We start from the raw sequence: 16681 nt of genomic DNA, 5'->3' as shown, positions 1-16681 counted from the left end.
TAGGGATTTAGCTTGGTTCAAGATGCCTGCAATTTATGAGCTGTGGTTGTGTCCATCCATGTGTTGTAAGATTCAGGAGTTTTTATTACATCTTTTGATTGCTAGTTGTTATTCATGAATTCACTCTGCTAGTTTTCTGCCTAACTGTTCTACGCACAGGTAGTCCTTGTACTGTCACAATTGGGATCAGAATTTTGGTCACTATGCTATGGGATCATTAAGTGAGTCATCACATGACTGATCTGATTTTATGCCCATTTTATATGGTTGTTAAGCAAATCACCATGGTTATTATGAATCATGTGGCCTTTAAATAAATCACATAGTTATGTGACTGGCTTCCTCATTGGACTTGGCTTGCTTGGAAGCCGGCTGGGCAGGTTACAAATTGCAGTCATGTGATATCTCCCAGATACTGCAACTGTCATAAATGCACACTGGTTGCTAGGCATCCAAATTGCAATCACATTCTTGCAAGGATGGTGTAAGAGTTGTAACTTTAAGGACGGGTTGCCAGTCATTTTTCCAAAGCCATTATAACTTTGAGCTATGTGAGGACTAACTATAGTAACTCTTACAGCCCTTCCACTGTATGTGGCAGATGACTCCTGGTTTTTCTTCTTTGGCTTCATTCTAATTCCCTGAGAGGCAATTAGCAGCACAGATGACCATTATGACAGTTGGGGATGACCGTTACGACAGTTGGGGGGGGACCGTTATGACAGTTGGGGGCGACTGTTTTGGCAGTTGGTGATGACTGTTATGACAGTTGGGGACAACCTTATGACAGTTGGGGATGACCGTTATGACAGTTGGAGGTGACTGTTATGACAGTTGGGGGTGACCGTTATGACAGTTGGGGGGGACCGTTATGACAGTTGGGGGGGACCGTTATGACAGTTGGGAGGACCGTTATGACAGTTGGAGAAGACTGTTATGACAGTTGGGGTCGTCCCCAACTGTCATAACGGTCTTCCTCAACGGTCATAACGGTCGTCCCCAACTGTCATAACGGTCATCCCCAACTGTCATAACGGTCATCACGAAGTGTCATAACGGTCGCCCCCAACTGTCATAACGGTCATCCCCAATTGTCATAACGGTCGTCCCCAACTGTCATAACGGTCATCCCCAACTGTCATAACGGTCACCCCCAACTGTCATAACGGTCATCACCAACTGTCATAATGGTCATCCTCAACTGTCATAACGGTCGCCACCAACAACTGTCATAAAGGTCATCCCCAACTGTCATAACTGTCACCCCCAACTGTCATAACGGTCATTTCCAACTGTCATAACGGGCGTCCCCAACTGTCATAACGGACGACCCCAACTGTCATAATGGTCATCCCCAACTGTCATAACTGTCATCCCCAACTGCCATAACGGTGGTCCCCAACTGTCATAACGGTCGCTCCCAACTGTCATAACGATCGCCCCCAACTGTCATAACTGTCGTCCCCAACAGCATTTTCCAATATATAAAGGTTTAGGCACTTTAGCCTTCAAATTGTAGATTTCGCTAAGTGAAATGATGCTAATACAACCTTTGCGCGGTATTTACCGGTATTTATTTTATTTATTTATTTATTTTGTCCAATACACAATAATACACAATGAAGGTTATAGAGGATATAGTAGAGAAGAAATACGAGATATAGAAACATAGTCTGACGGCAGAAAAAGACCTCATGGTCCATCTAGTCTGCCCTTATACTATTTTCTGTATTTTATATTAGGATGGATATATGTTTATCCCAGGCATGTTTAAATTCAGTTACTGTGGATTTATCTACCACAAAGACTATAGGACAGGGGACGGAAGGCACTCTAGTGCGCTTATATACGCCCCTTACTGACCTCTTAGGAATCTGGAGATGTCAGCCATGGATAGTCTAAGGGTAAAATCTTGGGGGTTAGGGGATGATACAATAGAGTCCTGTAAGGAGTTCCATGCTTCGACAACCCGATTACTAAAGTCATATTTTTTACAGTCACGTTTGGAGCAGTTAATATTAAGCATGAATCTGTTGTGTGCTCTTGTGTTGTTGTGGTTGAAGCTGAAGTATAGCTTTAAGCATACAGAACTTTTGTGTTTACAGTTAAAGTTGTTTACAGATGAAAAACAGAAATGCACTGAGTTGGAATAAGTTGGTCATCCTTCCCGCTAAACTAAAATGAATATGATCCAGAGTCCAAATTCTCTCCATCCATTTCTGATGAGCTGATATCTCTGGTGGGATTTCAAGAAGGGAAAGTCATTCCCTAAAGTACTTTACTTCAATCTTTTTTTCTTGCAGTATAAAAAAGGAATTATTTCAATGTGCCTGAGGTTATTCTTCCCTTCATTACGTATATTGTGCTTTTCTCCTTGTCTGGATATTTGTGAGCTCAGAGTTACTTCTCTGAAGGAAAAGGAAACAGTCATCCACAACTCTTTCAATACAAAAAGAGTGGGGTGTTGGAGAGAGGGGCTGATACTTTAGGCCAAGAACAGAAGCCTTTTATAGTACTTTATACCCAGTTTGCTGCCTAAGATTCTAACTCTGGGGGGATAGTGTGCTACAAATTTTATGCCAAAATATATGCATATTTTTAAAGGACTTACAAATCAACTTATTTCTTTTATAGATCAATGAACTTTCTACATTTACACTTATCATTTAAGTATCCTTAAGTATCCTTAACAATAGAATCTTGCTGTTTTAATGAAACTTTATTTTGAATACCTTTTCTTATTATCAACAGGGTCAAAAAAGCGACCATGTAAAGTTCTGTTTGAATATATTCCTCAGAATGAGGATGAGTTAGAACTGAAAGTAGGTGACATTGTAGATGTGAATGAAGAGGTAAGCTATTTAAAAGAATTTTTGTGAAGAATTAAATCTGAAAGTCATAATTGAATTGAATTCTAGAAATATCTGTTTTGCTATTACAATTCCAAGCTATCAAAAAGACAATGACTATCTTACTTTCTATCTTACAATTTCTGTCTTTCTATCTTACAGCTAACTAGACAGTTACTAGAGTATATTTCTTGTTTATGATATAAATAAGGATTGAAAAATTGAAATAGGAAAATTAGGTCTGATAGTATTATTATATAGATTTACTGTAGTAAGTAAAATACTAGAAATGACAGATCCATTCAATGGGCTGCAAGTTTGACACCCCTGATCTGGAAGTATCTCTCAGTTTAATTTAAAGAACCACATAAACCAAATTCAAACTCATGCACTACAGTGATCCCTCGATTAGTGCGGTCTCGATTAGTGCGAAACGCTATACAACGGTTTTTCAAAAAATATTAATTAAAAAATACTCCACGGTTTTTTTGCTATACCACGATTTTTCCCACCCGATGACGTCATACGTCATCACCAAGAGTCACTTCTCTGTCTCTTTCTCTTTCTTTCCTGTCATTCTCTGCTTCAATCATTTTCTCATTTCTCTTTTTTTCTCCCCTTTTTTCTATCATTTCTCTCTCTCTTCCTTCCACTCTTCTCTCTCTCTCTCTTTCTTCCTCTCTCTCACTCTCTTCCTTCCTTTCTCATCTTTCTTTTTCTCTCTCTTTCTCTATCTTGTTTCTTCCTCTCACACTCTCTTCCTCCCTCTCTCATCTCTTTCTTTCCTTCTCTCTCTTTCTCTATCTCTCCCCCTCTTGCTCTCGAGCGGCGAGCGAGCGGCCGGGCGGGTGAACGGGCGAGCAGCGAGCGAGCGGCCGGGCGGGTGAACGGGCGAGCGAGCGAGAGGGCGGGCGGGTGAACGGGCGAGCGAGCGGCCAGGCAGGCGGGTGAATGGCGGGCGGGCGGGTGTTGGGGGGGTGGGGGCAGCCGACATTCAAAGCGATCTTTGTCGGCTTCCGCACTTTCGTTGCTCCCCGGCTCCACCATCTGCGCATGCATGGTCATGGAAAAAGGGCGCGCATGCGCAGATGGTGTTTTTACTTCCGCACCACTATACCGCGGAAAATCGATTAGTGCGGGAGGTCTTGGAACGTAACCCCCGCACTAATCAAGGGATCACTGTAGTATAAATTTTTAAAAAAATGTTTTAGATATTTTCATTTCTGTCTTCTTTCACTATGAGAAAGATAGGGACTACAATTGACTCTATATAAATAGCTTGTTTACCAACTACTTGTATGACTTCAGAATTAGTGGTGCTGCAAAAAATAACTTTGTGACTATAGTATGCACTGACCATCTTCAATGTGTTTGTCTTGGTCAGGTGTTTGCCATTATAGTTAGTACACATTGTCTTGTGTTTGACCATTTCCCCCCTTTTCTTCCCTCTGACAGTGAAGAGATTGCTTAAAACAATTGATCTCTTCCTGATCTGTTTTTCTCTGCAGTGCTTTTCCAAAAGGTGCTAACTGCAACTTAACAAGCTCTGCTCTGTTACCTTAATTATCTGGCTGCCAGCTGCTGCCTATAACTGACAATACATTAATAATTTTCACACCTTGGGCTTTTGTTTTCCTCCTAACCATGGGTACTTGAAGTCACAAATACATTAGGCAGATAGCTGCTGCTGCACATTCCTTTCCATGTGTATTCCCCATTGTGTGCCTGTTTGCTCTCTTGTAATCCCTTCCTTTCTCAGTGAATGTAAATACCAACTTTAATTCCCTTCTTGCTAATTATCCCAGTGCTGATCTGAGCATTCCAAAGGGCAGGGAAGTAAGGAAAAAAGGAATGTAAGAAAGTAAGTAAGGAAAAAGGAAATAAAATTATAAGCATAGAAGCAGTCACATGATTTTCTTTTTAATGACTGCATTACTTAGCCACTGAGTTACTTGTTAAGTTGTGTGAATGATGACAGGAAATAGAATTCAGAATAGCTCTTTACTCAGCAACTGCTCAAGACAACCAACAACTTGCAGTCTGACAGCTAGCCCTTTTATAGGGAACTGTCAGATGCAACAACCAATAGCGTTTGAGCATTCTCCCATTTAAATGCTGGACCTGAATGAAACCGTGTACAACTTTCAGTACATAACATTACAAGTGCCAATTGTAGTGACTAAATGAGGAGCACTTGTGTTGCAGATTTTTCAAAAGTACCAGTTGTACATCCTCAGCAAAAACAAATATGCTACAGATCTTACAAGCCATTGAAACAGTTCTCTTCTCAGCCTTCTAAGAGTCCTCATCAAACTTATCTTCTAAACTTCTTGCTTACAGTAGTTTTCAGACTCCTTAGAACTTGCAATCATTTACTAATGTAAGGGAAAAGAAAACTAAAGACTATTCTTTTTTCCTTTCAATTTATACTGCCACTATACAGTATTTTCTCTCTTCTGGTTGCAAGACATTGGCCCAGAATGTCAGTTTTCCTAAATAGTTTTTACTTTGTTATTTATAATATATTTGGTCATACTTATGTTGGGAGTAAAGTTGAACAGAGTAGTATCACCCACTGCTCTGTTTTCTTAGTATCATACTCAGACGGGAGTTGAAACTTACCTCTACTACTGGTGCCGATGCGCTTGCAGGTTTGGGTGACCGGCGTGTGTGCACGTGGGAGTGAGATTTGGCTTCTGCACATGCACAGGAAGCAAATTTTGTGAGAAGACGCGCGAGTGTGCCAGATTTTGGTAATTTTGCTTTTGTGCATGAACGGAAACAAAAAATCGCCGAAAATCATCAAAATCTTTCGCATCCATGCAGCCTCTTTCAAGATTTTGCTTCCTACGAATGCACAGAAGCCAAATCACAGTTCGCCGCACCTGCTCACTGGTCACCCAGAGCTGCACATGCAGCTCCATTTTTGCTACCGGAACGCCGTCCCACCCTGGTCCAGGTAGGAACCCAATATTGAACATAGCGTTAGGTAGAGCAATTTCTATCCATTTGTGAACGATTTATTCTTTGTCCAACATCACTATTCCTTGCCTCACATTGTCTGACCATTTAAGTATGGTCACTATATGTACTAGTCCTGCATAGTAGTGAGTTCCTACCACTGCAGTCTAGTTCGCAATTTCCTGCTATTTTTTTTTAGTGTGTCTGTGTTGAAAGAAGCCCTCCCACCTGTCCTGTCTTTATTCTTTGTCCAAGCACAGCTGAGAAACTCCTCAGCTATGTTTCAGCTTGCAATGTGGCCCTGAGCATGTGAAATTGTGCGGTGGGACACGTGAATGTACACAGATGCGCACTGGTAGAAAAATTCAACTGAAACCTGCCCTTAGTCCTGCATATTCAATGTACTCCTGAATTCCTGCATATTTCTGATGGTATTTTGTTCTAATGGTGAGAACCATTACCTTTGGTGAGCATCTTTACTTTTCATGTTAGAGGTAATCCAACATCATTTTTCTCCACAGGTGGAAGAAGGCTGGTGGAGTGGGACTTTAAATGGCAAGACAGGCCTTTTTCCTTCTAATTTTGTAAAAGAACTAGAGATAACAGATGATGGAGATGTACAAGAAAGCTTAGAAGACACAGGTAATAACATGCAGACAATCAGAAGGTAGACTAATTATCTGGATTTATTTTTTTTTCAGTTTCAGGCTGCGATTCAATACAAAGACTGCATTGGTCATACATGCTGATGACCTAGTGGAGCCAGGATGGAGAGTTGGGTGCGTCCTTGCTCTCCCTGATCTTCTCAGTATCTTTTGATACTATTGATCATGATGTCCTTGTGGATCGACTGTAGGCTTAGAAAGTGAAGGCACTGTAATGTGGTGATTTCCTCCTTTCCTCAGCAGTCAGTTCCAGTTGGCATTGACAGGAATCAGCATCATAGCACTGAAAGGCACTGTGGTGGCCTTCCAGTCCAACCAAGATGGTGTTCTCTGCCCCTCAACCGTGGGATGCCTTAAGAATCAATACTATCTCCTTCTGTTTACCATTTACCTAAAACTGCAGAAAAAGGTCAGCCATAGTTTGGAGTCCAGCACATGTAATTCTGTACTGGTTAGCCATTAGGTCATTAGGCATATATCCATTGTAAGATAAAATACAGGAAATAGTAAAAGGGCAGACTAGATGGACCATGGGGTCTTTTTCTGCCGTCAGTCTTCTATGTTTCTAAGATACAGAATAGTAATAAGATAATGTTTTAAAAAATAGAATAAAAAACATAAGTAAAATGGATTACTGCAGTGTGTTTCAAGGGAGTTGAAGACAACTAAAAAGGTTCAACTGGTCCCAAATGTGAAGGTGCACACAGTATTGGGTTTTGGTAGGTTTGCCCACATTACACCTCTTGCATGAACTGCATTGATTTTCAGCTTCCGCCACGGTGCAATTAAACATACTGGATATCACTTTTAAATAGCATGATCAGACCATTTGCAAGACTACCTATCTCTAAAAACATCTGCCTATATCTCCAGATTGAATAGGATAGGTACCCTCCAAGGGGGTTCCTTCTCTGAAATCCTGCCACTTAGTGGTATCTCAGAATTGTGTCTTTTCCATGGCTGCCGCGACCTTATGGAACACATCCCCCCCTTGATGATTTTGGTAGCTCCCACTCATTTAAATTTTTGGAAAACTATGAAAATATGGCCTTTTACCCAGGTGCTGAATAGAATAGAGTACATAGACTAGATTAGAATAAGGGTAATTGGAATTGGCTAAGGACATGATTAAGGTTGTCATTTTCATTTGACCATTTTATGGTTTTATAGTTATGTTTTACAGTAATTGGATTTTATTGTTGTTGTGACCAGCCCAGTTTGGTTTAAGATGGACAGCCATACAAATAAAAGAAAATGCAAATAATATTACAGTGGTACCTCTATCTAAGAACGCCTCTACTTACTAACTTTTCTAGATAAGAACCGGGTGTTAAAGGTTTTTTTGCCTCTTCTCAAGAACCATTTTCCACTTACAAACCCAAGCCTCCAAAACTAACTGGAAAAGGCAGGGAGAAGCCTCTGTGGGGTCTCTCTAGGAATCTTCTGGGAGGAAAAGGGCCGGAAAAGGCAGGGAGAAGCCTCTGTGGGACATCTCTAGGAATCTCCTTGGAGGAAACGGCCTCCACCCTCCCTGTGGCTTCCACAATTGCACACATTATTTGCTTTTACATTGATTCCTATGGGAAAAATTGCTTCTTCTTACAAACTTTTCTACTTAAGAACCTGGTCACAGAGCAAATTAAGTTCCTAAGTAGAGGTACCACTGTATGTAAAAGATATTTAGGTGTACATTTCTAGTCAGCCAAGTGAACTTCAGTGACTTGTCCCTGGGTCTGAAGGTCTGGTGGGGAAAAAGGAATTCAGGTTCCTTCATGCCAAGACTGAGTAGTTGTGGATTTTTCATTTTCCCAGATCTGGAGTCTTTCCTTCTTTAGTCTTAAATAGACTTGCACTAGTGAACAACCTGAAATTGTCTTGGACTTATATCGTTTGCTTAGAGAGCCAAGAGGCTAGTGAGCATCTGTATCTCCATGGCATAGAACCAAATTATTTGAGAGACTACTTATTTTCCATAGTTTTCTCAGCCAGGTTGGATTGATGTATTAGGACCCATATCTTTTTCACTGCAGCACCTATCTTCTAAAATGCTATTCCCCCAGTGATCCACATCCATTTGGATGATGTTCCGGATGTCTTTAAAAACATGGCCTTGGAGTAGGGTGCTTGCAGAGCCTCTGATAGTTGTATTTCTTGGCTATAGAATATAGCTTGTCCAATGCATATAATTTTTAAAAATTGTTTTTTATTTTTTGCGAGTACACTTCACAGAGTCATTCTGAAATTGGGCAATTCCAAACTAGCATTACTCTAAATTAGTAATATGTAGTATCATTTATATAGAGTGCAGTTAAAGATTAGTTTTAGTTAATTGCATGAGGTAGTTAATTTTAAGCACATTTATTAGTCCATTTAGAGATGCTCAAAACTAAACATATGTAAGTATTTGAAGAATTTAAATTTATATTCCTCATCATTTGGAAGCAAACTTACACATGTTACTGTGTAATCCTAGTTAGATACAACCTTGTTTTGATCAACAGCCCTTCCACGATAGTGTAATTATTATTATTAAGTATTGCTACATTTAATTAAATATGTCAAGGATAGATTCTACTCCGTGGAGAGGAGGAGTCACCAGTCAGGATAGGTTGTACTTGCTCGTCAGAGGCGTGGCCGGGTCAGAAGAATATAAAAGCACTGGAACTACCCATAGGCCCCAATTTTTCTGACTCGCTTCCACAGAGCTTGACGTGGCAGCACAACCAGATCACTGACTTTCCTCTCCATTGAGAATTGTTCTTTTCCTGTCATCTTTATCTTTTCACCCCATTCTAGTGTTTCATTTCTTTACACAAGTAATGAGGAGAAAGGTTACAGTCATAAAAACATCATGTAATGGAACCTCATCAGTTAGATCTCAGACAGAGCTTGAGATTAAGGGCATCCTAGTGAAAACAGCCCCAATTGTCTCAGAATAGATAACTTTTCATTCTCATGCCTTGTGGATGCTTTGGTTTCAAACTTCAGGCCTCCCTGCACTTGCACGATGCTGCACTATCTTTCTTCCCTGTGGTTCTGCATGGCCTACACTGGGTCTCCCTGGCCTCCATACCTGCTTCCCATCTAACAACCTGCACTTCCTGGAGTTACAATGAAAGCTAGCAGTACCAGGATTGCTACTAAGTGATACTATCATCTGATGTGCTTTACAACCACATCATTTAGCAAAACAATCCCGGTCCCTATTGCCATTGTAACTTGAGGGTTACTATATACAACACAAAAGTAAAATCTAATGGTTGAGCTAGAATCAAAGAGTCTCCACAATAAAAGTATAACATAAACTACTATAATAAGACCCCTCATGAGTTTGGTGAGATGATTAATACCCTGGACTAGAAACAGGCAGAGCAAAAATAGAATTCACCGACCTTTTTAAAAATGTATATTAAAGTCTGCGGAGAGGGGCGGCATACAAATCTAAATAATAAATAAATAAATAATTATATTATTAAGGACAGAGTGTAAGTGGACCTAACATTCCTGTAGAAGTTACAATGTAATAGATCCTGCAATGAAAATCCCAATGCTAGCATATACTTAATTAGTCCTATGTGGATGTTTGACATAAGTGCTAACCTAATTTTTCCATTTTTAGAATCTGTTTTTCATGGACCACAGTCTCCTACCTCAGCAGGGAATGGTAGTGAGTCTCCACAGATAGCACAACCAAAGAAAATCAGAGGAGTTGGGTTTGGAGATATTTTCAAAGAAGGCTCAGTAAAACTTAAGCCGAGATTGTCTAGTAATGATTCAGAAGAAAAAAAGCAAGATAAGGTAATGGGCCTAAATGATACAGACTTCAAAATGTAGCAATTGTATATGTTGTGATAAAAAGCTTGGTACTTTGTACATTTATAAAAACAAGATTGTTTATTTTTTGAATAAGTTTATTCTACCTCTTCTTAAGAGTTGCTGTTTCACATGTAATATTATTCTGGATCAGTGGTTGTAAAAGGCATCCAATTGATGCCTTCTACATTAAGCAGTTTACCATATTCTGCACATCTTTAAAATTCCATTCTTATGTATAATTTGGAAAAAGTTGAGAGCCAGAAAAAGTCTGACCAGAAGTGGGAAGATCTATGTTCTAATTCACCCTCAGCCACAGAAGCTCACAGAAGCTCACTAACTTTGTTGCAGTCACTCTTAATCCAAACCCTCTTGCAAATAGATATGGGAGATCACTGTGGATACTTATTTTTCTCCCCGAGTTAATGGTGGGATACAATTAAAAAAAAACAACCAGTGGCATAAACTGTCATTTGAAAGCTTTATCCAAATTAAAAAGGGAGGTTGTCAAGAGTATGGCGAGCTGCAGCAAAAAACACATCGGGAGTCAGGCAGTATACAAATTGAATGGATAAGTCACTAAAAGGAAGCAAAAACTTCCAGATGCCTGCTCATGTCTGTACCAGCAGGGGTGGGATACTGCCCGGACAAAGGGGAACGCAGTGGGATAGCGAAAATGGAGCTCCACCACAGAGCACCCAATTTGCACTGAAAGATGTTGAAAGAAAATGCAGAGCACCCTGCATAAACCACGCCCACAGTGTGGTAGTAAAAATTTTGGTAGCCCTTCACTGTGTATGAGTAAAATAGCACATGAGATTGGCATTAAAATTAGCAGTGGGTTTGACTAGTTTGACTAGTTTTTGGGAAAATTTCTAAAAGAGGACTATGCATATAATCTGACTTTACGTTGGGTACTTAAGGCAGCACAGAGTGCTCCTTTGTAAATGATGCATTCTGATAATAAAACTATGTAAAGGCCTTTTGCTGCCATGGCTCAGAAAAAATAGCACTTGTGTAGTTGTACTTTCATTGCTCAAAATCCATTTGGGAAAAATTCATAGTTTAATGTTGCAGTTGTAACCTTTTCCATAAACTGAGATAGTTTTTAAAGGCTATTTGACCCTTTTAAATGTTATGGCCAACCGTCCATAGCATATCTATTATTTGATCTATACTTTCTTCTGAGATGCAATCTTATCTTCATGTCTGTTGTTGTGATTTATTATATATAAACACTTTATACATACATGTTTGTGTATCTATATTTTGGCGGGATTAATTGTGGTTTCTAGTATAAGAACCTTTGCAAAATAAACTTTAGAAGTCTTTCACAGGTACTTGAGGTTAGTTTTATTGCCATGTGTAATTTCCTTCCAGTTATATAAAGGGTTGTCCTGCCTTGTTTATTTTGTATTTCTTATATTTAAAGTTGCCCTCTTGTCATTAGATGAAGTTGTTGTTATTCCAGTAGTGTTGAAACTTTAATGCACATTAATAACACTCAATGAAAAAACATGGAATGCTAATAAAGATGAAACACATTGGAGAAGATGAGCTGATACCCAGAGAAATCTGAAGGCTGGTTCAAAAAATTGATTATATCTAAATAACATATGTTTTGACTTGCAGCTTATTATTAGTCTTTCCAATAGATAGATAATATTTTGATTTACAAGCAGTATATATTTTATTGCATTTAAATGCATTAAAAATAAATACATTTTATTAACTTCTTGTTCTGTAAGATTTATAATTTGCAATTTATTTTTCTGGAGTGATTCAGAGATACAAATTAAAATGCATTTGGTGTTTGCCTAATTCTTGTTTTTATCTCCGTGTTCTTATGTAGCCATTACCTAATCTTCCATCTGGACCAAAAGTAACCTCATTCCATGGCACAACAAAATCAGAAATGGCCACAGAAATAGTAAAAGCAGAAATGGAAAGCAAACAAAAACGTATGATTTTATATCTACTTTATTCTAATTTTAAAATATTTAATATACAGTACAATATTCTCAAAGGCAGACAATTTATTCCTGTTTTTTGATGAAAATATCCTTAAAAGCTGAGTGAAGAATATGTATCCTAGTATAATTTCCATTTGACTTCACTAATTCTTTCTATCTTTTCCTAATGATTTTGTGGAGTGATTCTATATCCTTTACTAACATAGCTTTTAAATAATTAATAGTAATGTGCCACACTTCATGTAAAGTAATACAAATGAAATACATAAAATAGAGTAAATCCTTGACTAAAGTGATCATGGCTCATTTGACTATGAATGCATTGGGCAGAATCTTTCTGTGACTCATGTCTGCAATATGCATTACATAATCTTATCAGTGGTTTTATGTATGTGTAAAATATGCATGCATAAAATCCATATACAGTGGTACCTCTACTTAAGAATGCCTCTACTTAAGAATTTTTCTAGATAAGAACTGGGTGTTCAAGATTATTTTGCCTCTACTTAAGAACAATTTTCTACTTAAGAACCTGAGCCCTGAAAAATTCCCCAGGAAATTTGAGAGTGGCATGAAGACTCAGCCAGTTTCCTGCCATTCCCCCTTTAATCCTGGCCATCTTGGGCTTTTCTGGGCTGCCAGAGGAGCCTTTTGGTAAGTAGGCTTTGGTAGTCCATAGCGAACAAATCATTTTTCTTTCTCTGGGCTCTTGGAGAGGAAATAAAACTCTATCAGCACCCAGAGAAAAGAAATGCTCCCTTCGCTCTGGGCAGCCGAGGAGTCACCACAGTGAAGGAAAGGCGCCCGCTACAAAGTGAGCGAGTGAGAGGAAAAGGAAACCCTTCAGCATGGGAAGGAAGAGGCAGCAGGTAGAAGCAGCAGCAGCCAGTGTATGGGAGGCACCCTCACACCGGATGTATGGGAGTCCCTCTTTTTTTTTAAGCCTTAAAGTTTTGGATTTTTTTTATTTCCCTCACCTCACCTTCTTCCTTCAGCAGCAACTCTCCTCCTCCTCTTCTTCCTTCCCCTCCTCCCACCCAAATTCCAAGCTTTTATTTCTTTCCTAATGGTTTTGCATGCATTACTTGCTTTTACATTGATTCCTATGGGAAAAAATGCTTCTACTTAAGAATGTTTCTACTTAAGAACCTGGTCACTGAACAAATTAAGTTCTTAAGTAGAGGTACCACTGTATATAACATTCACTTCCCATATGCAAGATCCTATTCAGATTTAATAGACATTCCACTTTCACCTGAGCTCCACATTAATTACTTCTTATGAAATGTAGACATTTGTATTCAAGCAACAACCATTGGAATGTGCTCAGTGTTCACAACTTTTATTCCTTCCTTTAAGCTAAAGAATACTGCAAAACTGTGTTTGCCTATGAAGGTACCAATGAAGATGAACTTAATTTTAAAGAAGGTGATATTATCCAAATAATAAGTAAGGTAAGTTACACTGGTCTATAAGAAGAAGACGTCAGAAATTAAAGTAGTTTAACCTTACCAGCTAATTGGGTCATTAATAAAGGAAAATTAAGTTCTGAGAATTAATTGGCTCCAATTTCCAAGAAATAGCTTCAGGTCAAAATTACATGGAAATTATTCAAAATTACGAAGCTCCATAACTTTTCTGCAAAATGTGGCATAGCAGTGAGAATGGTGCCACACCAATTATTATAACTTTATCTTTTTATTTATACCAGTATAACTTTCCATTCATTTATTGATTTTTCATGTAACATCTTCATGCTTTTTGCATGAAAAACTGACAAGCTCTACAATCGGATTAAATGGCAAGGTTCCATCTTTATTCAGTATCTAAACTGCACTTTTTTGTCATTTCTCTTGTGAACTGCAATAGGATCATCCCTGGGGAGATTCTAGCAGTAATCAGCAAGCATGGACAGATTCCATTTCCCTTGGTATCTTTTCTCCATGCCTGCAATATCCTGGTGGAATCTCTCCCCATGCTCATCCCTCATTGCCCCACAGTTCAAAGGGAATTTGTCTAAATGTGAGTGTAAGAAGTGAATTTTCAGTGACATGCTTGCATCAAGTGCTTTAAAGAACCTAAGCAAATTTCCATGTGTTTTTTATAGTCATCTGCCTTGCTATTCTCAAAAGGAAAATAAATTTATACACTTCCATGTAGTACCATTCTCCATTGTAGAATGGTACCATTGAGCTAGCATCCAGGAATAGGTTGACCTCATCCATTTAGCATACAGGACTGAGTCTATTTGAGTTTAGAAGCTCTGCCTCTGTTGCCGGGACTCCCAGTTACAACTCAGTCCTAAGATTGGACGGACATGTCTAATTTTTTCACATTTTTGTTGACTACCTAGTGGATTGTTACAGCTTTATTCCTGACCATGAGTTATCTCTATCTCTAGACCCATTTTCCATCTTGAGTTGCTTAGTGGATCGCTACTTCGTGGATTTTTCAACACCCTATCCTTCTCTGAGTTGTCCCCAGTTGACTCATTTCCAACTAGAGTCACTGGGTAGATTACACCATGGAGCTTTCCCAGGGGGAAATAAGAAAAGCAGCATTCAAGAGGGCTAGCAGAGACTTCCTTGATGGGTATGCTTTGCTGCCCATCTGCAGCCTAGTCACACGTCACAGGAGCCTAGCACTCAAGCAACTTTGGCCACAGGAGGCCATGCTCCAATCCAGATACTGCCAATCGCTGAGGCTGCTATTGATGGGGAGACTGTGTCGCAGGAGCTTCACACTCGAGCGACTGTGGGAGAAGTATTACTTTCCCGCCCCTGGGAACTGGAGCTCCAGCTCTTTCCCGCTTGCACTATTTTGATCACCATCTTGCTGCCTCACAGCTGATTCCCGCTCACACGGCCTACCGCCTTACATCTGATTCTCTTTGACCATGTGGTCTAATTTCTCACAGCTGATTCCACCTGGTCAAGCGCTCTAAGCATGCCATGCTACAACTGGGGAAGAGGATCTTTTAGTGGGCCATCTTATTTAGGCGCCATTTTGTTAGCGGCAAGAAAATCAGTCTACAAGATGGAAGACTAAGCCTCTGTAGTGACAGCTAGCAAGGCTAAGTCTGGTAAGCAGAATACAAAATCTACACCTCCCCCTTTCCCTGAAGAACAGCCTGGCACTTTTAGGAAAGACCCTAATAGGGTCAAGAAGTGCCAAGATAAACCCAGAGCATTGAAAACTACAGAATGTGATGAGCGTCATAGGGACAGACAAAAAATCTGCTACAAAAAATGTGCACGCAGTCTGCTATTACACTTCCTCCCACTGCTCCTCTCCAGGGGGCAGGAGACCCCACTGGCAGACAGCATCCCACAGCCCCTTCTCCGAGACCATCAGGAGAGCAATTACTGGTGTCTCTGGATAACCCAGACCTTGTCATCCATAACCCAGATATTGGAGGTACTGCTGGGCCAAACCTGCTTACAATGGCATCCTCAGGCGCAGCTTCTTCAGGGACTGCAGCCATGGCCTCATCATCTTGGGTAGGGGCCACCATCAACTTAGAACTGGCCCTCATGATTCCCTCTAGCATACAGACAATGATTGCCAAAGCCATGAGGAGAGGGGCGGCATACAAATCCAAATAATAAATAAATTGCAGCAGGCCTGCAGCAATTCAGCTGGCTGCCTTTAGTGGTTTCCAGAGCTCTCGTGCTCGTCTCTACAAGCCCCAGAGCAAGTCGGTCCCAGCTCCAGTTCTAGGTTCCAGAGTGCTGCTCATCAGCTTCTTCAATTGGCAGACAGTCACATCTGTCAGATGAGGAGGAGTGCAGGGACCTCGATCTTTCCAATGATGAAGGTCTCACTCCGGATCACCCCATTGCCTCAAGCTTATTTCAACCGGGTCTTTTCAAGTTATTATTGTTTAAAGGCAAGAATTTGGCCAACCTTGGTCTGCCTCCATTTTGTCATTTGATCCTTCATCCAGCCACACCGACCCATTGTTTGCTGAACATACTTCAGAGGCGAAGATTATACCACAAATCTTTGTGGACACAGTCCAGCATCAGTGGCAGACTCTTGCTTCTCGTAGGAAGGAGCTAGCATCCAGCCCCACCTAAAGAATCCCTGGTCCATGTGAGATGACAGTGTTCTTGATGTTGATGGATTTGTGTCTATTGAGAGAAACATTTGAGACATTGCCACGTCGCATATGATCTTCGGCTTCATAGTAGCTCGGAGTCCTGGCAACAGAGGCAGAGCTTCTCAACTTTAACAGACTCAGTCCTACATGCTTAATGGATGAGGTCAATCTATTCCTGGATGCTAGCTCCACCCTATGAGAAGGAGCATATCATGGTAAGACCAATTGGTAAAACCAATTCCCCTATCATTGTTCTACCATACTTTGTTGAGAATTTATGAGGCGTCGTGATCATTAGACACACCCTCCCTAGTAGGC

At 40.1% G+C, this 16681-nt stretch overlaps 1 protein-coding gene across 1 annotated transcript in view; it reads left to right on the top strand.

The window, feature by feature from the left end:
- Positions 1-16681, top strand: part of CD2AP (CD2 associated protein) — an 85893-nt gene that overhangs the window by 32900 nt on the left and 36312 nt on the right. Inside the window, exons 4-8 of the mRNA XM_070732405.1 lie at positions 2752-2852; positions 6332-6452; positions 10095-10273; positions 12141-12249; positions 13621-13715. Of these exons, the coding sequence (XP_070588506.1) occupies positions 2752-2852; positions 6332-6452; positions 10095-10273; positions 12141-12249; positions 13621-13715 (605 nt within the window). The remainder of the gene's footprint in view (positions 1-2751; positions 2853-6331; positions 6453-10094; positions 10274-12140; positions 12250-13620; positions 13716-16681) is intronic.

The sequence above is a fragment of the Erythrolamprus reginae genome, chromosome 1 (genome assembly GCF_031021105.1).
Source record: "Erythrolamprus reginae isolate rEryReg1 chromosome 1, rEryReg1.hap1, whole genome shotgun sequence".
In the NCBI taxonomy this organism is placed as follows: Eukaryota; Metazoa; Chordata; class Lepidosauria; order Squamata; family Dipsadidae; genus Erythrolamprus; species Erythrolamprus reginae.
This window is presented reverse-complemented; position numbering and strand designations above follow the sequence as displayed.